This window comes from Ipomoea triloba, chromosome 12 (assembly GCF_003576645.1).
Source record: "Ipomoea triloba cultivar NCNSP0323 chromosome 12, ASM357664v1".
In the NCBI taxonomy this organism is placed as follows: Eukaryota; Viridiplantae; Streptophyta; class Magnoliopsida; order Solanales; family Convolvulaceae; genus Ipomoea; species Ipomoea triloba.
Window position 1 is genome coordinate 5,927,142 of NC_044927.1, and position 27,785 is coordinate 5,954,926.

At 36.0% G+C, this 27,785-nt stretch overlaps 5 protein-coding genes and 1 long non-coding RNA gene across 12 annotated transcripts; 1 reads left to right on the forward strand and 5 right to left on the reverse strand.

Annotated features, from left to right (window-relative positions):
- Positions 1-571: 571 nt before the first annotated feature.
- On the forward strand, positions 572-3,355 carry LOC115998700 (probable carboxylesterase 11). Its single transcript, XM_031238335.1, has 2 exons — positions 572-1,535; positions 2,540-3,355. The coding sequence occupies exons 1-2, from the start codon at positions 640-642 to the stop codon at positions 3,075-3,077; spliced, it is 1,434 nt and encodes a 477-aa protein (XP_031094195.1). The 5' UTR covers positions 572-639; the 3' UTR covers positions 3,078-3,355.
- A 50-nt stretch (positions 3,356-3,405) lies between these two features.
- LOC116000180 (probable E3 ubiquitin-protein ligase TRIML1) lies at positions 3,406-5,238 on the reverse strand. Its single transcript, XM_031240212.1, has 5 exons — positions 4,959-5,238; positions 4,691-4,889; positions 4,551-4,600; positions 4,392-4,466; positions 3,406-4,229 (listed from the first exon to the last, which is right to left on the reverse strand). The coding sequence occupies exons 1-5, from the start codon at positions 5,201-5,203 to the stop codon at positions 3,689-3,691; spliced, it is 1,110 nt and encodes a 369-aa protein (XP_031096072.1). The 5' UTR covers positions 5,204-5,238; the 3' UTR covers positions 3,406-3,688.
- Positions 5,239-7,834: 2,596 nt separating this feature from the next.
- Positions 7,835-8,828, reverse strand: LOC115998350. The gene has a single exon (XM_031237902.1). It carries the CDS (start codon positions 8,715-8,717, stop codon positions 8,082-8,084), a length of 636 nt encoding a protein of 211 aa, XP_031093762.1. The 5' UTR covers positions 8,718-8,828; the 3' UTR covers positions 7,835-8,081.
- A 1,599-nt stretch (positions 8,829-10,427) lies between these two features.
- Positions 10,428-10,808, reverse strand: LOC115998896. The gene has a single exon (XM_031238566.1). The coding sequence runs from the start codon at positions 10,806-10,808 to the stop codon at positions 10,428-10,430; it is 381 nt and encodes a 126-aa protein (XP_031094426.1).
- Positions 10,809-16,017: 5,209 nt separating this feature from the next.
- LOC115998635 lies at positions 16,018-18,926 on the reverse strand. 3 transcript variants are annotated; one of them, XR_004093932.1, is made up of 5 exons: positions 18,771-18,926; positions 16,957-17,229; positions 16,768-16,891; positions 16,375-16,679; positions 16,018-16,292 (listed from the first exon to the last, which is right to left on the reverse strand). It is a non-coding gene; the product is annotated as an uncharacterized LOC115998635 (long non-coding RNA). The 3 variants fall into 3 exon arrangements; XR_004093931.1 differs by having other exon boundaries at positions 16,375-16,674; positions 16,957-18,926; XR_004093930.1 differs by having other exon boundaries at positions 16,957-18,926.
- A 26-nt stretch (positions 18,927-18,952) lies between these two features.
- LOC115998636 lies at positions 18,953-27,484 on the reverse strand. 5 transcript variants are annotated; one of them, XR_004093935.1, is made up of 9 exons: positions 27,262-27,484; positions 26,928-26,982; positions 26,724-26,850; positions 25,464-25,510; positions 22,477-25,157; positions 22,301-22,400; positions 20,890-22,217; positions 19,076-19,348; positions 18,953-19,010 (listed from the first exon to the last, which is right to left on the reverse strand). XR_004093935.1 is itself a non-coding variant. In XM_031238258.1 (7 exons), the coding sequence occupies exons 5-7, from the start codon at positions 25,146-25,148 to the stop codon at positions 21,402-21,404; spliced, it is 3,588 nt and encodes a 1,195-aa protein (XP_031094118.1). In that variant the 5' UTR covers positions 25,149-25,157; positions 25,464-25,510; positions 26,724-26,850; positions 26,928-26,982; positions 27,262-27,484; the 3' UTR covers positions 18,977-21,401. The 5 variants fall into 5 exon arrangements, 1 of the variants encoding a protein (XP_031094118.1); XR_004093933.1 differs by having other exon boundaries at positions 19,076-22,217; XR_004093934.1 differs by having other exon boundaries at positions 19,076-22,217; positions 26,928-26,992.
- Between the last annotated feature and the right edge of the window lie 301 nt (positions 27,485-27,785).

Below are 27,785 nucleotides of genomic sequence, written 5' to 3' on the forward strand. Positions count from 1 at the left end.
GGAGCACAATGCTAAAATCTCACCAACAAGTCTAACACGACGGTACATAGCTAGTGGCTTAGGTCAATCATGATGCATGTTAGATATTGATGTGATATTTAGAGAAGTCGATATAGGTTTGACGTATTTCTTAGCGGCGACCTCACCACTATGACCACTTTCCACTGTAATTTACTTTAAATATTTGAAATGTTCTAATATAACATTTGTTGAAAGTGAAAACATTTAAAATATTTTAGAGTATTATTTTATCAATTTTTAAAAAATTGAGTGACTTTAAACATGATTGAATTAATTAATAATGAATGATAAAAACTAAAAATATTATATTTTATGTGTACTTTAAAATAATTTATAAATTCTATTTTTTTTTTTACCAAACAGTATAATTTACGGATGAAAATATATTATTTCAATGATATGAGTTTTTGCTTTGGTTTTCCAAAAAAAAAAAAAAAAAAAAAGGAATCATCATGTGTATACCATGCGACGTACTCACTCTTCTCCTTCCACGTCTCTCTACCCCCATCCATTGAGAAAGAGAGAGAGAGAGAGAGAGAGAGAGAGAGAGGAAGGAGAAAAGAGAGGGAGAGGGAGAGAGGGAGAGGGAGGAAGCCTGGGGTTGGGTGGTGGTTGGAAATGCCTAGCGTCGGTGTACAATTCTCCAGTGTTGTGTTTAAGCGTATGTTGAAGCATCGGCTGCAGAGCCGAATCCAAAACATAGACGTAGATGGAAGCGATGGCGCCGCCTCATTTGGCGTTACGTCTCGGCCGGAGGGGGAACCGATCGCCCCCGTTAATCCTGTGTTCACCGACGGCGTCGCCACCAAGGATATACATATCGATCCCTTAACTTCTCTCTCCCTCAGAATTTTCCTTCCCGATACCTGCCTTAACTCTCCGGACTCCCATGCCAAGCTCCAATCCAAATCTAAGGACAATGATTCGTTTAAAAAGAAGGATTCCTCCTCAGGATCCGATCCTAATCAGCCTCTTTTTCGCCGGAACAGCATTAATTCTTTTGCCATTAACGATATTGCGAATGTTTCGCAGACGGGGAGTAACGGTCATAATCGGAGAAATAGCGATGGATGCGACATTGACGTGAGTTTGTTAAGCGGCGAGAATGGGGCGTACAGCGGATATTCACCGGCCGGTAAGAAACATCGAAAATTGCCGGTGATGTTGCAATTTCACTCTGGCGGATTTGTTAGCGGGAGCAACAATACGGTGGCGAATGATTTGTTCTGTAGGAGAATTGCGAAACTGTGCGATGTGATTGTTTTGGGAGTTGGATACAGGTTAGCCCCGGAGAATCGGTACCCGGCAGCCTTTGAGGATGGGTTGAAGGTGCTGCAATGGTTGGCGAAGCAATCGAATTTGGCAGGATGTAGTAAATCAGTGAGTAAGAACAAGCGCGGTGGTGGTGGTGGAGGGGCAGATTTGAGAAAGTCTGATGTTCACAATCATGTTCCCGATGCCTTTGGAGCATCAATGGTGGAGCCTTGGTTGGCTGCTCATGCTGATCCATCAAGGTTAGTTTGCATCTTTTGCTGTGGTGTATGTGTATATTCTCTTATATTGTGGTAATTTGATTGATTGATTGAATTGAAGATCAAACAGAAATGTGGATTTGACAAAGTGTATATCTGTTGTATTGCCTTATTTGTGGTTATTAATGCTACAATTCTAATGCTAGTATGAATCCTAAAGTGTTAGAATTAAGCGAACGCCAAAAATTATAGTATAGTAGCAGTTCCCCGTGATTTGGGATTAAGCGCCTAAAGCTATTGCTAGTAGGGAAGGTGCAACTTCGCCACATTTGAGACAGGGTGCTTGACTTGGCCCTTTTAGGCATCCACTCAACAATCTTCCTAATCAGGTGCTGGACTTGACCCTTCACGGGTCTCTGCCTAACATAAAGGCTGCTGCTTTTTTACCCTATTTCTATTGGGAATCATTTACTTGTGTTGAATTGATCTGAAGAGTAAGATTGATGTGAGCATGGTGGTAGTGAACAACATATACGTGGTGCATATGCCCCCTATGACTACCTACTTTACAAGTTTTCCCAAAATTCATTGGTAGGAATCTTTATTTCCATTTCTTCTTGGTCTTTTGAGCCATTAAGATTCACCAAAGTCTAACACACACACAAAGCGAAATTCTTCAGTGCCTCCCAGGCTCCTACTCCATGTCTCCTTCGAGGTATTTTAATCATATTAAGTGATTGAAAATAGAAGAAAAGGAAGTGTATTTTTTGGTCAATAAGCAATTTCCAAATGGCTAGGGTAGATCCTCAAAGAAATTTATATTATCTGTGATCATTGAATTCTTCAGGGTGTTTGTGAACTTTCTACAATGTAGAATTCTTAATAGGAACAACCTACAAGTCTACTTATTTATTACTTGATATGAATGCTAAGAGGCCATTTGCATATGATTTCTAATAAGGCAAATTCATATATTACTTGATGTGTCCTAACCCCTGCTAAAAGCCTAAGTGAATGAACACTTCCTGCATCCTCATCTTGTGCAGATGTGTCCTTCTCGGGGTAAGCTGTGGGGGAAACATTGCAGATTATGTGACTCAGAACGCTGTAGAGGCAGGTAAGCTTTTGGACCCAGTAAGGGTGGTCGCACAGGTTTTGATGTACCCTTTTTTCATTGGAAGTGATCCAACAAATTCAGAGATAAAACTGGCAAATTCCTATTTCTACGACAAGGAGACATGTATACTTGCATGGAAATTATTATTTCCTGAGGAGGAGTTCGATTTAGACCACCCTGCTGCCAATCCACTTGTCCCGGGAAGGGGTCCTCCATTAAAGCAGATGCCTCCAACATTGACAGTAGTGGCAGAGCATGACTGGATGCAAGATAGAGCCATTGCATACGCAGGGGAACTCCGGAAGGTCAATGTTGATGCTCCTGTTCTCTGCTACAAGGATGCAGTCCATGAATTTGCAACAATTGGCATGCTTCTTAAGACTCCTCAAGCTCAAGCTTGTGCTGAGGACATTGCGATCTGGGTTAAGAAGTATATTTCACTTCGAGGCAATGAGCTTTCATACTAAGTAAGTTGATGGTTGAATTATAGTTTGGCTGTTCCCATACTTCATGGTGGGTGGGGGTTGTGTACCGCATGATCTCTGGTTGCCAAGTTTTTGGGCTTTTTCTCCTGCGTCCACTCTTCTCCTTGTTGTAAAATATAGTTGGCATGTGAGTTTTGAGCCGCAAAGGCATACTATTTTGAGGCAACACTGTTGCAGTTGTCTACATTTTTGTACCATCTCTTGTGAATAAAACTTTTTTTAAAAAATGAAATATATCCTAATTCTCTTCCTTTTCTGAATATTCTATTCTAAGTTGATTTTTGGAATTATGGACATTTCTTTAAAAAAGTTTTTAAAAGTAAAAAGTGATTTGAATTCATAGCCCAAAGAAATTTACAATGCATTCACAAACAATGGCTGTATATCTTTTAAGTTTCAATGCCATTGATTTTGTGGATACTATTGAAAGTAATCATCAATACAGAACCATGTTGTTTTCAATGCATTAGTACAAAATAACAGATGACTACTAACACCTCCAAGGCATTTAGAGGAGAAGGGGGGAGAAAAAACCATAACAATAGAGTAATTGTTGCCGGGCCAGTTGAGTTCAGTTCAGTTCAGTTCCATGTTTATGTTCCCCGACTTCTAGTTCGAATGTTAATGGCTCTTGACGCCATAGCTCTCAGATTTGCTCTGGCCACTGCAAGGGAGGAGGTCCTCCTGCGTTGTTGTTCTTCAGAATCCCTGTAATTTGATGTCCTCCTGCCTTGCTCCTGCTCCTCAGAATCATCCCTGAAAGCTGCCATGAATTCCTCTCTTTGCAATCTCAATGCCAATGCAGAATCCTCATCCTGGCTTGGCAACTCCCTTCTTGGCCTTAAACTCACGAAATCGCCTCTACTTGGCCTCTCACTCTGTCTTCTTACTCTACTCCTGCTGGTGTTTGCCCTTCCCAGGCTTTGATGATGCTGCTGCTCACTTTCTGCCTCTGGACTACTATTATTATTTAACATCGCAACTCTTCGATTTCGACTATTATGATGATGAGTTCTTGCTGGACTTTGTTGCTGAACTTTACCAATACTAGCCTTCCTTGCTTCAACTTCTTGTGGAAATAATAACTGAATTGTATTCCAGAGAACTGTATTCACAGTGCAAGATCTTCCATTGCTGTAAGATCAAAATTCAGAGAATTATATATAAAATTCAGCAACCATGATTCTTAAAACAAACAAACAAATCTTATTGAGGCTAACTAAAAGTCTAAGCCTATAGTTGGATTGCACATTTATGTTTATATGTTATAGAGTGATAGAGATATCCAAAAGGTACCTGATAAGCTGCCTGCATTTTGGGCATTTCTTCCCGCACTTATCAGCAGCAGATCGCAAACACTTTTTACAAAAACTACAAACCAATTGAATGCAAATTACTCATAAACTTCAACTACTAAATGATTGAATGGACTGGAATTGGTAAGTTAGATTGTACCTGTGTCCACAAGGAGTGGTACTTGGTTCAAAACAAATCTCCAAACAAATCTGCAAATTCCATGAGCCTATTTGTAAATTGCAAGATCATAGAAAGAAACAAGCAATAAATACATAATTCAGATTGGGAGTAACTCTTACAGCACAAGAAAGCTCTTCACGAAGCTTATCAATGCTGCAGGGGATGGGTGGATGGTCTGGTGATGGCTCTTTTGCCTTTGACTTTGACTCAGCATTTCCTCCTTTCTTACTGTCGGCAGTTCCACTGGTCTCCTTTTTCTCGCATTCAACTTCGTCTTCGAGATCGAGAACCGTCGCGCGTATCTGAGCCCTCCTTTTCCTGGAAACACCGAATTTTAGACGAAAATAATCGAACACAATGAATACAGAGAGAGATGAATGCTAATACCTTCTGGAATTGGTGGATGGAGTGGTGGAATTGAGGAGAGAAGTGCGTTTTTTGTGTTTGGGATTTCGGTCGGGAGTGTCTTCTACTACGAGAGACGCCATTAGAAGCGCCTCTTCGTCCCAACCAGCCATCGCCGCCACGGATCGGAAACCAGGGCTAAAGAGAGTGCTAGATTTTTCTCCATCTTCAGATTTTGGCTTCTGGGACTGAGCGCACTCCTCTTCCTTCGCCATTGTTTCTCTCATGTCAGAATTCGCCCTGCGCTGCGCTAGGGTTTTGAAATAACCGTTACGTTAGATTTTGAATCCAGTGTATGAGGGCATGCCAGTCGCCAGATATAACGGCTATGTTTCAGGGGAGTTATGTTGTGTTCTCAGATGCAGCCAGTACCGTGAACCTCCAAAGAATATAATAGACCTTTTACCTTTACCTAGTACAAGATGACCACACTTCGGTTTGAACCATCCGAACCGAAATAGTATGGATGGTTTTGGTTACAATTCAGAATCGGAAAAAAATAAAATAAAATAAAATAATTATTGAATTTAGACTGTTTTAGAAATAAGAATTTGAACTTACAAAAATAAATAAATAAATTTTGAATTAATGATTCAAATCGAAATTGGAATCTTCCTAAAAGGTTCCCGTTCTGATTTATCATTCCAAGAACAATGAATCGGAACCAAAATGGCAGTTCAAATCGAAATTAAAACCTTCTTAAAAGATTTTCTAAAACCTTGAACTAGAACCGAACCGCAGTCATATTTATTTATATGTAGAATTAGAATTGACGGTAATAATGTTACCGGTATATTTTGTATTATTAATCTCAATGTATCAAGAGTACAATCGTGAGTTCAGTACAATAATGTTGCGTGTGATAAACAAAGTGTCCCCCTACTCATCTACAACAGGGCTCCTCTTATACTTGAGGTACAACGACTCTTTGTGACTTGTAACGGTTGTTCAATGATGATCAGCCTTCAATGGTAGTGTAGCTGTTGATAATAACTCCTCTCCTCTTTGTGTAACGGGTGACCGTTTATTGCCTTCGGGTCAGAGTGTTGATGATTCGGGTCAGATGTTGGTCCCAATTATCCTGTCAAGAATAAATGTGAAAGTGATCAAACACTATTGGTAAATGATAAATCGGTTTGGTTTGATTCCAGTTTCAGTTTTGAACCGTCGATTTAAAATTTATTTATTTATTTTTATAAATTGTATTTCTTTTTTTTTTTTTAAAGTCTAAATTCAGGTAATGCGTAGATGTAGTGGCTTGGAAGGAAGGAATTAAGGGGAAAGTAATTGTAATTTGATGGGAAAAGAATAAGGTTGAAATAAAGTAGAAATTCAAATTACATTGTTTGATAGAAATGAACATAATTATCAGAAATGATAATGGAAAATGTGATATAAAGACTAAAATATTTTTTGTGTAATAATAATAGAGTAAATACTAGTGAAGGTCCTCCGAATTTAATGACACCGCCACTTTTAGTCATCAACTTTTAAATCAATCACTTTAAGTCCTCTTACTTTTTGTTCCTACCCACGTATGGTCCTTCCGTTACAATTCACCGTCTAATGTCGTTTTTTCAAGGACAGTTTAGTTATTTCATAATTAATGTATTAATTTTTTTAAAATGAATGTATTAAGTACGGAGTGTTGTTTCCTCATCAGAACCAACACAAACCCTCATTCCTATACTTCAAAGTTCAAACCATTGAAATTAAACCTTAAGGAATCAAAAGCTTTCAAATTGCTGAAGAATTTGGTTCGGTTGGAGTCTGCAAATGGGTTCAAGCGAGCGCAATTGTACTGGTAAGTAAAATATGCCATTTTTTTCAGTTTATTTTACGCACAGGTGGGAAATGGGTTCAAGGCTTACGAAATGGGTTATTAGGCAATTGCTGTTTAATATGCTTACGAAATGTTTTTTTTTTTTTTTCGCAATTATGCTTACGAATGGGGTAAGGGAACACAGTACAATTGATTCCTCATTTTGAAAAAAAAAAAAAAAAAAAAGATTCCTATTAACAACTTTTGATAACTTTTTTCCTGGGTGTGTTGGACTTGGGTGGAATTGATTCCTCTTTTTGTAAAGTAATAATATTCAATGGTAAAAACTCTTTTTCTTCCTTTTTCCCTTTCCAGAATTGTTTTCCCTTTCCAGAATTGTAATTATATGGAAAGAATATGAATTACAATTCAACAAAATGAAGGAATTGCATTCACTCCAACCAAATACTATAATTCGATTGACCAAAGAATTGTGTTGTAATTAAATTAAAACTACATCCAACCAAACAACTCATTAGTGAGAAAAAACGTATTTGACCCGATCAATCTCAAAGACAAAATAGTAATCCTTCATAAGAATTTAGAATAATATAGTCATCCTTCATAAGAATTTAGAATAATATTTTAAGGGGGTGTTTGGTTGGATGGAAAATCTTTTCCATGAAGTGAAGGAAATGTGTTTTTCCATTGTTTGGTTGGATGGAAAATGTTTTCCAATGGAACTTGAGTTCCCAAAAGTGGAGGAAAACAAATTCCTTGCTAGGAGTTGGTATTTTGTTTTTCTTAGAGTTTGGGAAGAAAGTATTGAGCAATTGGACAACTTTACCCTCATCAAAATAATATAATTTATTGTCACTATTAATTGTTAAGGGCATATTGATCTTTATATTTATAATTCCTTACCATTCCAAATCCAACCAAACAATGGAATTCATATTCCCTGTAATTTCTTTTCCATCAACCAAACAATGAAATCTATTTTTCTGGTAATTTGTTTTCCAAGAAATTTGAATTCCATTTCCTTCAAATATTTTTCAGCGAACCAAACGAGCTGTAAGTGTGTGTGGGGATATAATTTAAAGGAAGTGATGATGTGCACGTATGAATATTGAATAATGAGATACTGTACAAACATACAATTAATTGCGTGCACCCGCCTACACGTAACACCTATACCTTACAATTTCTTTTTTTGAGTACACCTAACTTAAATTTATTAACATAAAACTTAAACATATAAGAATATTAAATACAATTATATGGCTGAAAGAGGCGGATTAAATTCAATTCTGTGATTAATCATATCTTAATTAATTAATTAATTACATTTCTTCAACTAGACACCAACCTTCATCTCCCTCTACTTGTTCCCACAGGAATCCCACCTCACAGAAGCTCATCGCATCGTCGTCGACGTCATCGCCGCCGTCTAGGTCACCGTAATCGTCCGCCTCAATTTCGAGGGACAACGGCGATGGGGCGAAATCCAAATCGACAATTAAACCGGGTGGGAAATAATCCAAACTGCCGGATTCTTCGTGCACGTGATCGGAATCGTAATCGTAATCGTAATCATTATCCATGTAATCGTGATTTTGATCGTGATCGTGATCGTAATCGTAATCATAATCCATGTAATCGGCGGCGGCCAATCGATCCAAAATCCCGGTGGCCGATAAACCGGAAAATTTAAAGCCAGGTCCGCCATCGGCGACTCGCCAAGTGGTCAATCTATAGCTAGAAACGACGACGTCTCTGGATCTGAGCTTGTGCGTTCCCTTGGCCTTGGCCTTGTCCTTGGCTTTACCACCGCACTTGGAGCGGATGCGAGTCGGGGAGACTCTGAGCAAGAGCCCGGCCGCCGTTGGCGGCGAGTCGGATAGTTTGTTGGCGGAGGTGGAGGGGCCGGATCTGGGGCTCCATGGGACCATTCCATTTTGGCGACCTTCTTTCTTCATTATCGATTGGAGGTTGTGAGCTAAGAGAGAGATATATTGAAAGGGAAAATGCAGATTAAAGAGTTTAAATAGAAGAAATAGAATTTTCAAAAAATAAAAAAATAGAAGAAATAGAAATGGGGAAAAACTTGGGGAGCAAGTCCATGTCCACGTGGGCATGTGGTGTATAATGCGGTCAAACTGTGCTTTAATGCTTTATATTCGGTGCGTATTGCCCAAGCCAGTACACCGCAATGCCTAAATTTAGCACGCAAATTAATACTGCCTTTTTATACTTTTTTTTTTAAAAAAAAAAAATACTTTTTAAATAAATTTTTTAAAATCAATTAAACTCATATCAGAATATATTAATTGCCTCTAAAAAATAATTTACACTTCTTGTGTCAGGTAATTCAAATTTTCATTTAAAAAAAATTAGATTTAAGGTCGGTTAGAAATTTGAAAATTATATTTTTAGAAATTAATTTTTAAAAATTACTTATTTTTCATAAAATATTTTAGTTTCTTGGTGGTGGCAGCAGTGGTGAAAATTTCAATACGCCTCGTGAATATTCACCTTGCATGGATAAATTTTTTTGAATAATAGTTGGTGGTAGGTCGAAGCTGTGAATTGAGTTAGATTCAAGTTCTATATACAAAACTGCCTAGAATCTTAGTCGATCCACCATTCATATATGTGTGGGGAGGGGGGAGCCGATATAGATGAGATTAGGTGAGAAGAGGTGTCCAAGTACTGTGAGAAAATTTTTCTCCATGCGTAGTATAGCCTTTTATACTTGTAGTGTGAAACTTAAGCATCTTTAGTATAGAAATTGTGCAAATGTAGTGTAAAAATATTGCATTTCAAAGTTAAAAAATTATCAAAATGTCACTACATTTTTTCAACTTATATTACTTTATGCACTTGTAGTATAAAACCTATACACATATAGTGCAAAACTTGAGCACTTGTACTACAAAATTTGTACACTTCAAAGTTATTACTCTTTACATCTGTAGTATAACCTTGTCCACTTTATTACTAAACGAATCAAATTGAGTCAAATATCTTATTATTCGATTCAAATTCGACTATTTTGAAAACTATTCGAATTTGTATTTGATAAATATTTTAATCTAAAATTTTATTTGTAGTCGATTCGGCTACATTATTCGAATTCAAAATCCCTAACTTAATTTTTTTTACAAGTTCTCCAATTGACTAAAAATATTTGATCCGTTTGCATCCCTACTCTCTACCCTCTTAATTAAGTAGCTCCCTACCATCTATGATCAACATGCTTGCCTAGGGTCTTTCATGGACCGTTCCGATTATTACCTAAACTACCACCTCCAAGTCCATCTCTACTTCAACTCTATTGAAATTAACAAGAACAAGAAATAATAATAATAATTACAGAAAGTAAAGAAGACATGATTTACGTGGTTCGACAATGTGTCTACATCCACGGAGTGAAGTTATTCTTTTATTTATAGTGATAGTGATGGTACAATACTTTGTTTTTAGAATAGTGATGATACAATACTTACCATCCACTACACTCATTCCTCATATGAGATAAACTCATATTCCTTATATGAAAGAAATGTATATTCTTTATATAAGAAAAACTCAACAAATTCTCTTTAGTCCCATATCTCTAGCCATTCTGAGCCCTTTCTCTTAGCCTCACAATTCCACAAAGCTAGACGTTACCCAAAATCGTCAAATTATTCGTGCACATCATTATAATCGTAATCACAATCGTCCATGTAATTGGCGACGGCCAAGTGATCCAAAATCCCTGTGGCCGATAATCCGGAAAATTTAAAGCCGGGGCCGCCCTCCGTGACCCGCCAAGTGGTCAATCTAGAGCTAGAAACGACGACGTCGCGGGACTTGAGCTTGTGCGTCCCCTTGTCCTTGGCTTTACCGACCGAATATGGGGGGCGGAAGCACTTGGACCGGATGTGGATAGTGGGCTTCCCGGGGACTCTGATCAAGAGCCCCGCCGCCGTTGGGGGCGAGTCGTACAACTTGTTGGCGAAGATGCATGGGCCTAATCTTGAGTTCAATGGGACTATACCATATTGGCAACCTTGTTTCTTCATTATCGATTCGATGTCAATTGTGAGCTAAGAGAGAGATGAAATCGGATATGAAGAAGGAAAAATGCAGATTTTTGAGTTTAAATAGAAGAAACAAAAATGGGAAACTTGGGGAGCAATCCCATGCTGGTCAAACTGTGCTTTATTTTCGTTGCGTGTTGGTCAAACCAGTACACCTGCGCAATGCCTAAATTTAGCACACCAATTAATACTGTTTTTTTATACGTTTATTTTTTTTTTAAATCAATTAAACTCAGATCAAATATATAACTGGGGCGAGGATACCTCCCATATCCGCCCCATATTTGTGCGGGTATAAAAAAAAAATTTCATCCCCACACCTATTATCCAAATCGTGCAGGTATTTTAATGCCCGTTGGGGCGGGAATGCAGAGAAACCATCGGGTGCGGGTAGAATTGTCATCCCTAACGATGCCTAGACACCGCTTAGGCGATCCAGTAATTTGAGTATATCGTCTCCACTTTTTCCACTCAGGACTAAGACTTCTTAGAGCATCCTTATCAATGGAGTTTTTTCGCAGTTCTTGAGGAGTTTTTGTAAGCATGATTAGGAAAGAGAAAGTGTGAGGAAGAATAAAAAAGAAAAAGAAAAGTGAAAAAAAATGCACTCTGACAAAAAAAAAAAAAAAAAAAAAAAAAGGCCCCCCAAAAAAAAAAAAAAAAAAAAAAAAAGGCCCCCCAAAAAAAAAAAAAAAAAAAAAAAAAGGCCCCCCAAAAAAAAAAAAAAAAAAAAAAAAAGGCCCCCCAAAAAAAAAAAAAAAAAAAAAAAAAGGCCCCCCAAAAAAAAAAAAAAAAAAAAAAAAAGGCCCCCCAAAAAAAAAAAAAAAAAAAAAAAAAGGCCCCCCAAAAAAAAAAAAAAAAAAAAAAAAAGGCCCCCCAAAAAAAAAAAAAAAAAAAAAAAAAGGCCCCCCAAAAAAAAAAAAAAAAAAAAAAAAAGGCCCCCCAAAAAAAAAAAAAAAAAAAAAAAAAGGCCCCCCAAAAAAAAAAAAAAAAAAAAAAAAAGGCCCCCCAAAAAAAAAAAAAAAAAAAAAAAAAGGCCCCCCAAAAAAAAAAAAAAAAAAAAAAAAAGGCCCCCCAAAAAAAAAAAAAAAAAAAAAAAAAGGCCCCCCAAAAAAAAAAAAAAAAAAAAAAAAAGGCCCCCCAAAAAAAAAAAAAAAAAAAAAAAAAGGCCCCCCAAAAAAAAAAAAAAAAAAAAAAAAAGGCCCCCCAAAAAAAAAAAAAAAAAAAAAAAAAGGCCCCCCAAAAAAAAAAAAAAAAAAAAAAAAAGGCCCCCCAAAAAAAAAAAAAAAAAAAAAAAAAGGCCCCCCAAAAAAAAAAAAAAAAAAAAAAAAAGGCCCCCCAAAAAAAAAAAAAAAAAAAAAAAAAGGCCCCCCAAAAAAAAAAAAAAAAAAAAAAAAAGGCCCCCCAAAAAAAAAAAAAAAAAAAAAAAAAGGCCCCCCAAAAAAAAAAAAAAAAAAAAAAAAAGGCCCCCCAAAAAAAAAAAAAAAAAAAAAAAAAGGCCCCCCAAAAAAAAAAAAAAAAAAAAAAAAACTTAAAGTTGCATTAAATGTCAGAGTGGCCGCCACCCGCTGGGGCGCAAAGTGCGCCCAACGCGCTACTTTTGTGTTTCTTTCTTTTCTTTTTTTTTTTTAAAAAAAAAAATACTTCACCTGTAACTCCTGCAATATCTTTGGCTTTGCCGGACTAATTTTCCTCCATGATTTTCTATTCACATCAGTATTAGTTTTCTTCCTCAAGTTTTTTCTCTGACATTATCCTTGCAATAACTACTGATATGAATGTCCTTAGACTGTTATAATTCCTCAAACTAGTCAAACACATATGTTATATGGTTAGTTGAGTACATGGCTGGAAGAGTATGCATAGAAAATGAGTAGCCGAGCAGGCAAAAAAAAAAAACACTTGGCCGAGTTGGGCACTGACTAGGCTAAGTTAGGTGCCCAACTCGGTACCTAGGGTACTTAGCCCGCCAGTTAGTTGGCCAACCGACTAAAAGATGTCCAGGGCTGAAATTACCTTGTCCTAGAAGCAATCATTATTCCATGTACCATGATCCATATATTTGTGCGAATCATAAATTAAAAAGCATATTTTTAATATACTAAAAGTGTATTGTTTGTATACATAAAATACATTATTTGAAAGTATATGATATTTTTTAATATATTATCAAATAATGTACATTCAATACACAAATAATGTACTATTTAGTATATTAAAAATGTATATTGCATTCATGATCCACATAATAATGAGATACCTAGGCCAATTTTTACAATACTGGATATAGTTAAGTTGGTTCGGGCCTTTGGTTTAAAATTTTGGATTCGGATAGACTTATAGGAGTTATTAGACATTCTAAGCTCGTTCTTTTCTCTCTCTCTAATTCTCCTTATCCCTCCGCCTCCGTTCTCTCTAGCTGTAAGTCGACGACTTCCCCTCTCTTCTCTACATAGAAATTGTGCACCTGTTGTGTAAAAATATTGCACTTCAAAGTTAAAAAATTATCAAAATGTCACTACATTTTTTCAACTTATATTACTTTATGCACTTGTAGTATAAAATCTATACACCTGTGGTGCAAAACTTGAGCACTTGTACTACAAAATTTGTACACTTCAAAGTTATTACTCTTTACATCCGTAGTATAATCTTGTCTACTTTATTACTAAACGAATCGAATCGAGTCAAATATCTTACAATTCGATTCGAATTCGACTATTTTGAGAACTATTCAAATTCGTACTCGATAAATATTTGAATCTAAAAAATTTATTCGTATTCGATTCGACTACATTATTCGAATATATTTGATTCGACTCGAACATTCGAATTGAAAATGCCTAACTTAATTTTTTTTACAAGTTTTCCTATAGACTAAAAATATTTGATTCGTTTACACCCCTAGTCTCTACCCTCCTAATTAAGTAGCTCCCTACCATCTATGATCAACATGCTTGCCTAGGGTCTTTCATGGATCGTTCCGATTATTACCTGAACTACCACCTCCAAGTCCATCTCTACTTCAATTCTATTGAAATTAACAAGAACAAAAAATAATAATAATAATGACAAAAAGTAAAGAAGACATGATTTACGTGGTTCGACAATGTGTCTACATCCACGGAGTGAAGTTATTCTTTTATTTATAGTGATAGTGATGGTACAATATTTACTATCCGCTACACTCATTTCTCATATGAGATAAACTCATATTCCTTATATGAAAGAAATTTATATTCTTTATATAAGACAAACTCAACAAATTCTCTTGAGTCTCATATCTCTAGCCATTCTGAGCCTTTCTCTTAGCCCCACAATTCCACCACAAAGCTTGACGTTACCCCAAATCGTCAAATTATTCGTGCACATCATTATAATCATAATCACAATCGTCCATGTAATTGGCGACGGCCAAGTGATCCAAAATCCCCGTGGCCGATAACCCGGAAAATTTAAAGCCGGGCCCGCCATCCGTGACCCGCCAAGTGGTCAATTTAGAGCTAGAAACGACGACGTCGCGGGACTTGAGCTTGTGCGTCCCCTTGTCCTTGGCTTTACCGAGCGAATGTGGGGGGCGGAAGCACTTGGAGCGGATGTGGATGGTGGGCTTCCCGGGGACTCTGATCAAGAGCCCCGCCGCCGTTGGGGGCGAGTCGTACAACTTGTTGGCGAAGATGCATGGGCCTAATCAATGGGACTATACCATATTGGCAACCTTGTTTCTTCATTATCGATTGGAACTTGGAAGTCAATTGTGAGCTAAGAGAGATGAAATCTGATACTGGAAGGCAAAATGCAGATTTTAGAGTTTAAATAGAAGAAACAAAAATGGGGCAACTTGGGGAGCAAGCCCATGTTGGTCAAACTGTGCTTTATTTTCAGTGCGTGTTGACCAAGTCAGCACACCTTTACAATGCCTAAATTTAGCACACCAATTAATACTGTTTTTTTATACGTTTAAAAATTTTGTGAAAGTGATCTAACAGTAATGCATCCTGTTGATGAACAAAGATTTTGGGATTCAAAGACTGATGCTTTCTCCTCTTCACTTCACCATTTGAGGATTGTTAGATTGTATGAGCTGGGTTGTTGATTCAGGCTATGATATCATGAATATGAGCAAGGGAAATTGTGGAAGAAAATTGTATGGGAATTAAAGATATATTGGCATGCCCAAAAGCTTCATCCCTAGTGGAAGTGTAGTACCTACCTATGTATGTGTATGATGCAAGAATGTAACATTGTAAATGTATATTATGTATGATGAAAGATTTCAAATTCTTGGAAATGTAAGAGACTTGATAAGTATTTCAGACCTCATCAATACAATTTTTATAATTTTGGGCATCCTAACCCAAACTCGATTTAGCCCGACCCGAAGCACCCAAACCCGAAACATAATGTTAATATTTCGATTTGAGCGATAAAATACAGGGTACCCGAAGTTTTAGTCGGGTCGAACCTGAACTCGGCTCATTTTAGTCGGGTCGAACCTGAACCCGGCTCATTCTCACCCCTAGTTACAGCTTCCTATATTGATAGCAAACAAGTACATAAGCATGAGTGACAGATACAATTTGACAAATAGCAAACCAGTACAGCTTCATATACACCTTATACTGCTTAGAATCCATCTGATTAGTACTATTCAAGCTGCACTCTCAATTGCCATTTGCAGTCTTTAGTTCAGGATGGACTAATTAAAATTAGACCCATGGTGTATTAAGAGAGAACACATGCAAAACTAAGTTGCACACCAAAAAAGAGTTAATATCTCTATTTCATAGATCCACTCTGTGGCACAATTTTAATTGTTTAATAGTCTGCTACACGAAAAATAAGAAAGACAATAAACTACACAATCCATGAGAAACCACAGGCACACATTTGTAATGCATTATTGCATATTTTTGCAACTTTACCACATACCACACTTGCAAGTATCATTTGGTTTGAATGGATGGAGTCAAGAATGACAATGATAAATCCTTCAACCTGTAATAAGAAAATCTGCTAGTAGATGCAATTTGATAGCACCACTAATTTTGAGAATAATCAGAAGCTCATGCAAGACTTTTGAAGAAAATTACCTTAGTTTAATATCCATAGTACACTTTTTAATTTCGAGCAAGTGAGCAACTATTTTGGTAACAATAACAGTATCTATGCTTATCAATCAACACCTCAATTGTTACAATAACAGTTTCAATTGTTACAAATTGTTGGGGTTTCATTGACATTCAATTCACAGATTATATGAACATTTATTGCAAGTGGAATGCATATTAAACCAAATCTAGGCAAAACCGCAGGAAAAATGTATTTCACACAATGATTTTGTTGAGCTTTTTGCAACTTACTGTGACTTGTTGAGCTTTTTTGCACACAAACTCATTGATCTTTTTTTGTTTGTGTGGCTTGGAACAACACTGCATGCGAGGACTCCTCTCCGAGCTTTTCTTTCTATCCAAGAATAATAAACCAAATATTAATGTCGTCGCTAAAATTTAAACTGTATTTAAATATTAATCATTAAATGGCTTACCAATCTTCGCCTATGCTTAGTCATTGGGATTGAACTTGCACAGTGCAGCGACGGTCCCATTCCCCGGCAATCTAAATTTCTATTTTTTTTTAATCTTCTCAGAAGTCTTTTTGAAGTCCTCCTTATCCCAAATGAAGCGGTATTGAGCCAAAAGATCAGACATCCATGGAGGCCATGGGTCACCCGCTGCCAACTTTATGTGCACCTGTCGCAACGTGTCGATCAGTCTTCTGGCAGCTCTTTTCTCAAATATATTCCAAAATCCAAATAGCTCCCTCATCTTTCGAATTCCACTTATAGCTTTTCTTTGATAAAATTAAAAGAAAACAAATTGTAGTTTTAGTAAACATAGGTCAGAATTCTTGTCCCAATAGCAGTTCTAAAGTAATTTACCCTAAATTCATTAAACCAAACATCCTTCACATGTCTAGGAGCATCATTGTATGTTCTTACAGCCTTGGGGAATGTCCGAGTAAGGCAAGGCACAATTCCCCTATGCGCACTACATGGATCAAACCTGTAACAAAATATAAATGTTAGAAATAAAGGTAAACATAGTACAGTTATCAATATAAGACTTACGATGTCGTGCCAATGGGGTGTATTGTGATCCTGTTGTCTTTTGGATCTGAATTAGAACTTGGAGGTGTTGGAACATTATTTGGTGATGCCAAGATATTACGCTCAGAATCACTATCCTGCAGCTCTCGACGCACATAACTTGGTGGTGGGCTAGAGTGTGGGACTAGACTTGGTGGTGGGCTGGAGTTTGGGACATCATTTGGTGGTGAGCTTTATTCGGAATTAGCAATTGCTGGTGGTTGGGACATCAACCTTTTACTCTCTTGCATTACGCTGTGACATTTTTTGTTGTAAAGAAAGGTCACCACGCTTCAGTCTTCACTCACTTAAAAATAAAACAAGGCCTTCAAATTTGTTTAGAAATAATGCTTAAAATCAAGCAGAGACAGCAGCATGTGAATTGATGTTAAATGCTAACAGATTGGACTTCACACACAATAAGCAGAGACAGCAGCATAAGGGAAAACAAAAAAAACAAAATAATATAATTTTTTTTCTTGGGCACACTTTAACAGATACAAATGGCTGAACAGCCATGATTTTATTTCCTAATCTCAGCAGATTCTGGAGAAGAGATATGCTTGCCCTCAAATTTCAACAACACCTATGTGGAAACTGGAAAGATAGAGTTATTTATCCATTTTAAACAAAATCTTTAGCATTGACATTTTCAGAAAATCTAAAGTATTGCTCCAGACTACATTTGTGTTGACATTTTCAGCTTTTTAACACCTCTTTCTCATTATTTGATTGTGGATAAATAGAGAAAGAGGAACTCCAAGAGGAAAATTTAAAAAGAAAGAAAATCTAAGTTAGCCATGGATAGTCTGCGCTTAGGCATTGAATGGAACAGTATTCTAAGAGACACTGCAATATGAGCTGGCTTTGAAGAAGATGAATTAGTAATCACTTTTCTTTCATTTAATCACTCTCATGTTTTTAAACAATTCATGTTTTTAATCTCTTCTTCCCCTTTTTAATTAACCCCAATGTCTGTGTCAGACATTTCTTTATGGTTTATTGAGTAAAAAACTTAATGCATATGGTCATATTTATTTCTTAATTTGAAAGCTTTTTCTTTCATATTAGTGATATTACTGATGAAAGCAAAATGTCAAAATAAGAATGATTGTGGATATGGCACAATCTTTCATCTTCCTCTGTTAACTGTTGCAAAGCTATTGGAAATATCTTGACAGAAGATCAGTCTATGGCACAAAGTAACTTCATAAGCAAGTGTAAGGAGTGAAAAAATCTTTTTCTGTAGGGGAAAACTAATTTGAGGATAAAGACTTCTGGAAAGGGTATATTGAGGACTGTACAGAATAATGCACTCATGCTACTTTATTGCTTTACATTGTTATAAGTAGACTTTTGCACAACTCAAGTATTTGACTCCAACCACTATAGCAAAACCAGCCAAAAGTCTCATTCCATAGCAGTGACTTATTAGGTTTGATGCAGTGAACTACCTATTGAGTACTAAATAGCAGTACATAGCACACAACATACTCATTCCATCATTCTGATATGACATGGATGTCTCAAACTCTATTTTCCACAGTTGCAAAACAATAAAAACCAGGGAAAAAATGGAAATACTAACAATCAACATGCCCAATATTTTCTTTGTCAGAAATTTCTTTCACAGAGAATCATGAGAAGTTAACCATAGCCATAAGTAGAAACTGAGAAAACAACAAATACAAATCTAGAAACATAAACAAGTAGAAATCTAGGCAAAAACAAGTACCAAATATGTAGAAAAATTGGGAAAAAACAAAAACAAAAATCAAAACATAAAAATGGCGTACCTGAGGTGTGACGGTGCTTCTTTTCAACAGAGAAATGGCAAAGGAGAAGTGGTGAGAGAGTAAACCCTAGCTAGCAGAAATTTGTTCAAATGGCTTTCAAACCCAACATTGACTTTGTCAAAAGCCGGAAAGAAAAAAAAAATAGCACAAAAATTTGAAGCACAAAAAAAAAAAAAAAANTTGGGGAATGTCCGAGTAAGGCAAGGCACAATTCCCCTATGCGCACTACATGGATCAAACCTGTAACAAAATATAAATGTTAGAAATAAAGGTAAACATAGTACAGTTATCAATATAAGACTTACGATGTCGTGCCAATGGGGTGTATTGTGATCCTGTTGTCTTTTGGATCTGAATTAGAACTTGGAGGTGTTGGAACATTATTTGGTGATGCCAAGATATTACGCTCAGAATCACTATCCTGCAGCTCTCGACGCACATAACTTGGTGGTGGGCTAGAGTGTGGGACTAGACTTGGTGGTGGGCTGGAGTTTGGGACATCATTTGGTGGTGAGCTTTATTCGGAATTAGCAATTGCTGGTGGTTGGGACATCAACCTTTTACTCTCTTGCATTACGCTGTGACATTTTTTGTTGTAAAGAAAGGTCACCACGCTTCAGTCTTCACTCACTTAAAAATAAAACAAGGCCTTCAAATTTGTTTAGAAATAATGCTTAAAATCAAGCAGAGACAGCAGCATGTGAATTGATGTTAAATGCTAACAGATTGGACTTCACACACAATAAGCAGAGACAGCAGCATAAGGGAAAACAAAAAAAACAAAATAATATAATTTTTTTTCTTGGGCACACTTTAACAGATACAAATGGCTGAACAGCCATGATTTTATTTCCTAATCTCAGCAGATTCTGGAGAAGAGATATGCTTGCCCTCAAATTTCAACAACACCTATGTGGAAACTGGAAAGATAGAGTTATTTATCCATTTTAAACAAAATCTTTAGCATTGACATTTTCAGAAAATCTAAAGTATTGCTCCAGACTACATTTGTGTTGACATTTTCAGCTTTTTAACACCTCTTTCTCATTATTTGATTGTGGATAAATAGAGAAAGAGGAACTCCAAGAGGAAAATTTAAAAAGAAAGAAAATCTAAGTTAGCCATGGATAGTCTGCGCTTAGGCATTGAATGGAACAGTATTCTAAGAGACACTGCAATATGAGCTGGCTTTGAAGAAGATGAATTAGTAATCACTTTTCTTTCATTTAATCACTCTCATGTTTTTAAACAATTCATGTTTTTAATCTCTTCTTCCCCTTTTTAATTAACCCCAATGTCTGTGTCAGACATTTCTTTATGGTTTATTGAGTAAAAAACTTAATGCATATGGTCATATTTATTTCTTAATTTGAAAGCTTTTTCTTTCATATTAGTGATATTACTGATGAAAGCAAAATGTCAAAATAAGAATGATTGTGGATATGGCACAATCTTTCATCTTCCTCTGTTAACTGTTGCAAAGCTATTGGAAATATCTTGACAGAAGATCAGTCTATGGCACAAAGTAACTTCATAAGCAAGTGTAAGGAGTGAAAAAATCTTTTTCTGTAGGGGAAAACTAATTTGAGGATAAAGACTTCTGGAAAGGGTATATTGAGGACTGTACAGAATAATGCACTCATGCTACTTTATTGCTTTACATTGTTATAAGTAGACTTTTGCACAACTCAAGTATTTGACTCCAACCACTATAGCAAAACCAGCCAAAAGTCTCATTCCATAGCAGTGACTTATTAGGTTTGATGCAGTGAACTACCTATTGAGTACTAAATAGCAGTACATAGCACACAACATACTCATTCCATCATTCTGATATGACATGGATGTCTCAAACTCTATTTTCCACAGTTGCAAAACAATAAAAACCAGGGAAAAAATGGAAATACTAACAATCAACATGCCCAATATTTTCTTTGTCAGAAATTTCTTTCACAGAGAATCATGAGAAGTTAACCATAGCCATAAGTAGAAACTGAGAAAACAACAAATACAAATCTAGAAACATAAACAAGTAGAAATCTAGGCAAAAACAAGTACCAAATATGTAGAAAAATTGGGAAAAAACAAAAACAAAAATCAAAACATAAAAATGGCGTACCTGAGGTGTGACGGTGCTTCTTTTCAACAGAGAAATGGCAAAGGAGAAGTGGTGAGAGAGTAAACCCTAGCTAGCAGAAATTTGTTCAAATGGCTTTCAAACCCAACATTGACTTTGTCAAAAGCCGGAAAGAAAAAAAAAATAGCACAAAAATTTGAAGCACAAAAAAAAAAAAAAAGCCTCATCATTCTACTGTTAACAAAAAGAGTTCTACTACATGAACTCCCAAATCTTACTCCCTAAATTTTACAAGGGACACTGATAAGCTACTTTTTTCATGTGAGTCTCAATACAAGTGTCTACATCATGATTTTGTGTGGAATAAAAATTAGGAGTAAAAAATGGGAGTACATATAGTATATTCCTAACAAAAGTAAATTAATTAATAAAGCACACATTTTTAGGCAAATGAAAATACATATAAATCACTTCAAAAGTTTTTAGGCAAATGAAAATACATATAAATCACTAATTAAAATAAACATTAAAATAAATTAAAATTCAAATCTAAATTAAAATTCACCCTCGTCATCTTCGGATTGCTCATTATCATCATCCTCTGATGGTGTAGAATCTTTGTCATCAGAATCTCCACTATCATCTTCTATAAAATCATCATTGTCCTCTTCTTCAATCTCTTCACTATCATCTTCTTCAGAATTTTCAGTTTGGGCACGTTCATCAGACCCTTGATTTTCGCTTTGAGTTAATTCCACTTCATTCATTTGTAATGGTTTGTGCACTAAGTCTTGCACGTCATCTTCAATACTTTGACTACCCCCATATGTAGGCAACATTATGTTCTGTTGTTGATATGAATAACTAGAGCTATAAGTGCTGTCAATAGTTCCTCTAGGTTGTACATTTAACACTACCCACCAATTCATTTTTTCCTTTATACCTTGTGGGTATGGAATATAACACACTTGAGATGCGCTTTGTGCAATGATAAAAGGACCATACTTCTTAGATCGTTTTTTGCAATGCACCTCAGCGATACCATATTCAGAATTCAATCGTGATCCAACATTCAGTGTTGGGTCAAACCACTCACACTTAAAGAGAACTACCTTTTTAATTGGGTCATTTGGGTACTCAACCTCAACAACCTCTTGCAACGTGCCAAAACAATTTGATTCAAACTGTGTTAAACCAGTTCCTTTAATAGACACTCCAAAGTTAGAAGTTGACTTTCTACGACAATGTACTTCAGTATGAAACTTGAAACCATTAACAACATATCCCGTGTATGTGTTTACCTCCATCAACGGCCCAGATGCCAAATCAATGAGTGATTGGTTAGACACATTGTTCCTTGAGTTATATACCTAATAATAAATATAAAAAAGTCATTTAACAACATATATAGATAATAAAGAACCAAGAATCACAAAGCACATTAACTTCTTACATATTCTTTAAACCAATGTGCAAAATTCCTTTTAACTTCATCATCTACATCTTGATCAGTACAACCAGGATTGTAACGCCGTAAACCTTTTTCATACAACCTACAATAGTTCAATTAGATATATACATTTGGATCCAAAACAGAGAAATACATTTATAAAAATGGAGCACACATACCTTAAAATGGGTTGAACCTCCTCACAATTAAGTAAGACATATTGATGAGCTAAGAAACATTCTTCTGCACTCAAATATCTTGTTTTTCTCTTGCCCATCGACCGACCTGGTTGATTAAATATTGACAAAGTAACTGGAAAGTTGGGATTAATGCCTCCATCATTTAGGTTCTGACCTATCTTTGTTCTACTCTTCACATGATCGTCAAAATAAAATGATGCAAAGTGTGTTGACTCTTCAAGCATATATGCATCAGCAATTGAACCCTCAACATATCTCTTATTTTTCATTTTGGATTTCAAGTGATTAAGAAATCTTTCAAATGGATACATCCAACGATATTGTATTGGGCCACCTAAACGTGCTTCATAGGGAAGATGGACAGGCAAGTGTTCCATGCAGTCAAACAGTGCTGGAGGAAAAAAACGTTCTAACTTACACAACGTTAAAGCAATCGAGTTTTCCATTTCACTTATTTTGTCCACACGTAGGGATGTAGAGCAAAGATTTCGAAAAAACGCACTTAACTCAGTCAAAGGCTTCCAATAACAGCTTGGTAAAAACATGAACGCTACAGGTAAAAGAAATTGCATAAAAATATCGCAATCATGACTGCTCATCCCAATTAATTTAGAAGATGTGGACTCAACACATGTAGCCAAATTAGAAGAAAACCCATCAGATAACTTCAAAGTCCGTAACCACTCATAGACAACCAATTGATTATTACGATTCAAACTGTAGCTTGCCTTGGGCATAAGAAAATGTCCATTCTCTTCTACCAACTCAAGTTGTGGCCTATTACAAACGTCCTTCATATCAAGACGTGCACTAGGTGTGTCTTTGTTTTTGGTTGTGCCTTTGACATCCATAACAGTGTAGAAGATGTTGTCAAACACATTTTTCTCTATATGCATCACATCAAGATTATGGCGTAGCAAGTTATCTTTCCAATAAGGCAAATCCCAAAATATACTCTTTTTTTTCCAATTATGTGATTGTCCAAATCCCTCAATGCGATCAATTGGCCCATCAATAATCCTTGGAATATTTTTCAAACTATGAAACAACTCATCCCCTGTCCAAATGGGTGGAGGTTTTGATTTCTCTACCCGTCGTTTGATGAAAGCATCTCGATTCTTCCTCCATGAGTGATTCATTGGAAGGAACTGACGGTGACAATCAAACCAACATGTTTTATGGTCATTCTTCAAATAAAATGATTTAGAATACTGAAGACAATAAGGACATGCTAGTTTCCCGGTTGTCTGCCATCCAGATAGCATACCGTACACAAGAAAGTCATTGATGGTCCACATTAACGCAGCTCGCATCATAAAATTTTGTTTAAGTGATGCATCATAAGTTAAGACACCTGTTTTCCATAATATTTGAAGTTCATCAATTAAAGGCTGCAGATAGACATCAATATTGGCTTTTGGGTTCTTCTTCCCAGGAATAATACAAGTTAAGAATGTGGTTGGTGGAGTCATACACATTGAAGGTGGGAGATTATATGGAACAACCATAACAGGCCAACAAGAGTACGACTTTGCATTGAAACCAAATGGAGAAAATCCAGTAGAACACAAGCCTAATCTCACATTTCGAGGATCTGCTGCGAAATCAGGAAATCTACTATCAAAGTGCTTCCATGCTTCCCCATCTGAAGGATGACACATAATACCAGATTCACGAAGATTTTCATAATGCCACCGCATGTGTGAAGCAGAGCTATGTGATGCATACAAACGTTGCAATCTAGGGATGAGAGGAATGTAATGCATTCTTTTGCGTGGTATCTCTTTTGCACGAGCAAATCCAGGTGGATGTGGTTTAAATCTTGGCTCACCACAAAACTTACAGTGTCTGTCATTGATTTCAGACTTATAGTACAACATACAACTGTTTATACAACAATCAATCTTCTCATGTCCAAGACCAAGTTTTGTAAGTAATTTTTTGGCATCAGAATACCGAGTAGGTACTCGATTATTGGGACCCATCATACGGTTATTATACTGAAATATCTGATCCATTGCTAGCTGTGGTATATTAAAAGTTGTCTTGATATTCATCATCATCAATGCATATGCCAACTCTGTTTCTTCACCAACATTTTTTGATAAAGGTTGTCTCGCAAGATCTAGCAAATCATAGAAGTTTCTTGCACTACTATGTGGCTCTTCATCTTGGTCATTATCGCCATTTAATGGAAAAACTGATGGACCAGATACATCAAAAACCATTTGTTCATACCGATTGCTTTCACTCGGGCCTTCGTTCATATGTGGTTGTATTGAAAGGGCAAGCTCATCTGATGGACCAGATACATCAAAAACCATTTGTTCATACCGATTGCTTTCACTCGGGCCTTCGTTCATATGTGATTGTATTGAAGGGGCAAGCTCATCGTGACATGTCCAAATCCAATAATTTGGTTCAAAACCCTTCTTATACAAATGAACACGAACATCATCTGCAGACAAGTGTACTCTATTTTTACACTTACTACATGGGCACCTAATCTCCATTGAAGCCTTGTATACAGGAAGTGTGCTAGCATAATTTACAAATTCCTCAACACCTATTAAGAACTCATCAGTGTATCCCCTTTTTCCAGGTAACAATCGGTTATACATCCATTTTCGATGTTCAGGTATATTAGCCATGTAAAACAACTGCAAAAACATATATACAATACAAACACATTTATAAATATATTACAAATAATATAAATATTTTAAATAAAAAGTTAAAAAATCATAAATATACAAATAATTATACAAAAAAAACATACATACATATATATATATATATATATAGACACACACACACACACATATACATCTATGAACACTACATATTGTTCAATCATAAAATAAATAATTTAAAAATGTATTCACAAGAATATATACAAAAAAAAAAAACCAAAGCTAGACATAAAAAATGACATAAATGATAGTGCTAAGAATATATACACATACCTTAGCTTGATTTCAACACTATTGTGAATGGTTTAGTGAAGAATCACCTGCAAAAATGAAAAAAACAGGAGAAAGGAGTTTAAAAAAAAACAAGGAGAAGAATGATCTGAAAACTGATCTGAAATGTGCATGGGAGATATATATAAAGGTATTCTCAACCACTAAGGAAGACCTATTTAAAAAAATTCAAAACGCAGAAACTTCCCACAGGCCACCACCTAACTTGGTGTTTGGAATTTCCGACCACTTTTGAATAGTGGTTGGAAATTCAAATTCCGACCACCAAGGTGGTCGCAAATACACAAAATTAAATTTGGCAAAACTTTTTTGACCACCTCAATCCTCCGACAAAAAATTGAAACAAAGTCACTTTTTGAAACCAATTTTTTGGGTGGTCGAAAAAACGATGATTTCTAACCGTGTTTGGGTCTTCATAGTCATTGGATCGTTTGGGCTTATACCATCACTAGTTCCCTACTTCATTAGCCTACAAATAATAAGCCTAAGGAAGTAGAAGACTAGGGGTGGGCGTTTTAGTATTTGTTCGGTTTCGGTTCGTTCGGTTTTTAAAAAATGAAACAATTCGGTCTAACATTGTAGTTCGGTTTGGTTTCGGTTCGGTTTGAAAAAGTTTGATTTCGATTTGGTTTAAGAAACCACAATTCCTAACATTTTCTAGTTTTCTAGTGCAAACTAACAAGCAAACATCTATAACAGTAAACAAAACAATAATGTATTCATCTCCCAACCAATCCTTATAATTTACATTAACCAGAATCTAGACAGGGAAACCAAAACACATATTTTAATGAATAGTTTATCTTTCCAACATCTCAATCTTATTTCACTTTTCTGAATTCATATGACTTTTTGAAACTTCAATAGTTCAATCATTGTTGATAATAACTAAAATACACTTTCATTCAGCACTTATTATGGACAGAGTGAAGCATACCAGGACAAATGTCATCAACCCAAGGTATCCAAAAGACCAAAACATGTTACAAAGATAAAGAGAATAGGTATCTAGGAAAGAGACAATGAGAATAGGTATCTAGGAAAGAGACAATGAGCTGAAAATTGAAAGAGAAATGAACAAGTCCTTCAGTAAAAGACTTCCACGAATGTACACAAATGTTTCAACTTTCAACCAACAGTATCAAGACAAAAGACTAAAATATACATTATACAAGTCAGAATAATCTATATATCATTCACAAACAGATAGACAGCGAAAACATAAAATCATTTTCAGCATACCTTGAGCTAAGAAATCACTCTGCACATCCCATCATAGTTCTTGCATGCCCATACATAACCACCACCACTTTTCAATGCATAAGCAACCATATCAATGATATCATCATCAATGAGACTGTGTTCGTACCTACCCCAAAAATGGAACAATTAGTCTCAACAATAGACAATGCAATATCTATCTATCCCAAGAAAGAGAATTCTCACCATTAAGCTTTGATTTCCATTAAGCTTCATAGACTTCTTGAAGATGTCCTTAAACCTTCATGAAACTGTTGAAGTTTAGCTAAAAGGAAGAAATACAATTTGGTAAACAAGTAAAATATAAAAGAAGGCCAATGGAGATAAAAAGTGGATTAGCTCCCATCATATTTCTTGAGAATGGTATTCTTTGTACTGAGATACAAGAGCCATTGCTTTTGGTATGCCATACTCATTGAAGCATCAGCAAAAGCATGCCGTAAGAGAAATTCAAATAAAAAATCAAGGTTTTGTGGTATACGAACAGAAAAATCAGAAATCAAGCCTGAGTAGTGAGTACCTTCGTCGACAGGAGAGGTCCGGGAGGAGACCGGAGCTATGGTCCGTCGACGAGAACTGGACTGGTCTCTGGTGACGGTCCGTTCGTCGCTTGGAGCAGGCGAGGCGGCGGAGCAGGGCCGCCGGCAGCAGGCAAGTTGGAGGACTGGACGACTGGTCTTTGGTGCAGGTCCGGCGACGTCCCGACGAGGCAGCACTCAGCAAGCAGAGCACAGAGGTTAGGGATTTGGAAAAGCCCAAAGATTCTTATTATTATTATTATTATTATATTATTATTATTATAGATAATAGATAAAATATTTAAAAAATCAAATATTTAAAATGATACATTTATTTGATTACAAGATTACTTTAAAAAGTATCATTCAATTAATTGAATAATATATCAATCGAAAACTCATTCATAAACTCTAAAATTGAAACTCTAAATGCAATGCACTTTAGCATTTTTGCTAGGTACAATCTTTTAATACTAAATATGCAAAATGTTAATCCTAAATGTGAAAAAAGTTAATACTAAATGTG

What these genes read in the sequence shown, in the direction of transcription:
- LOC115998700 (XM_031238335.1), top strand. Translation starts at nt 640, where the DNA reads ATGCCTAGCGTCGGTGTACAATTCTCCAGTGTTGTGTTTAAGCGTATG. An exon ending in GCTCATGCTGATCCATCAAG is followed by an intron (nt 1,536 to 2,539) that starts GTTAGTTTGCAT and finishes CATCTTGTGCAG; the next exon opens with ATGTGTCCTTCTCGGGGTAA.
- LOC116000180 (XM_031240212.1), bottom strand. Translation starts at nt 5,203, where the DNA reads ATGAGAGAAACAATGGCGAAGGAAGAGGAGTGCGCTCAGTCCCAGAAG. An exon ending in ACCACTCCTTGTGGACACAG is followed by an intron (nt 4,467 to 4,550) that starts GTACAATCTAAC and finishes ATTGGTTTGTAG; the next exon opens with TTTTTGTAAAAAGTGTTTGC. An exon ending in AAATGCAGGCAGCTTATCAG is followed by an intron (nt 4,230 to 4,391) that starts GTACCTTTTGGA and finishes TTGATCTTACAG; the next exon opens with CAATGGAAGATCTTGCACTG.
- LOC115998350 (XM_031237902.1), bottom strand. Translation starts at nt 8,717, where the DNA reads ATGAAGAAAGAAGGTCGCCAAAATGGAATGGTCCCATGGAGCCCCAGA.
- LOC115998896 (XM_031238566.1), bottom strand. Translation starts at nt 10,808, where the DNA reads ATGAAGAAACAAGGTTGCCAATATGGTATAGTCCCATTGAACTCAAGA.
- LOC115998636 (XM_031238258.1), bottom strand. Translation starts at nt 25,148, where the DNA reads ATGGCTAATATACCTGAACATCGAAAATGGATGTATAACCGATTGTTA. An exon ending in GAGGTTCAACCCATTTTAAG is followed by an intron (nt 22,401 to 22,476) that starts GTATGTGTGCTC and finishes GAACTATTGTAG; the next exon opens with GTTGTATGAAAAAGGTTTAC. An exon ending in CACATTGGTTTAAAGAATAT is followed by an intron (nt 22,218 to 22,300) that starts GTAAGAAGTTAA and finishes ATTTATTATTAG; the next exon opens with GTATATAACTCAAGGAACAA.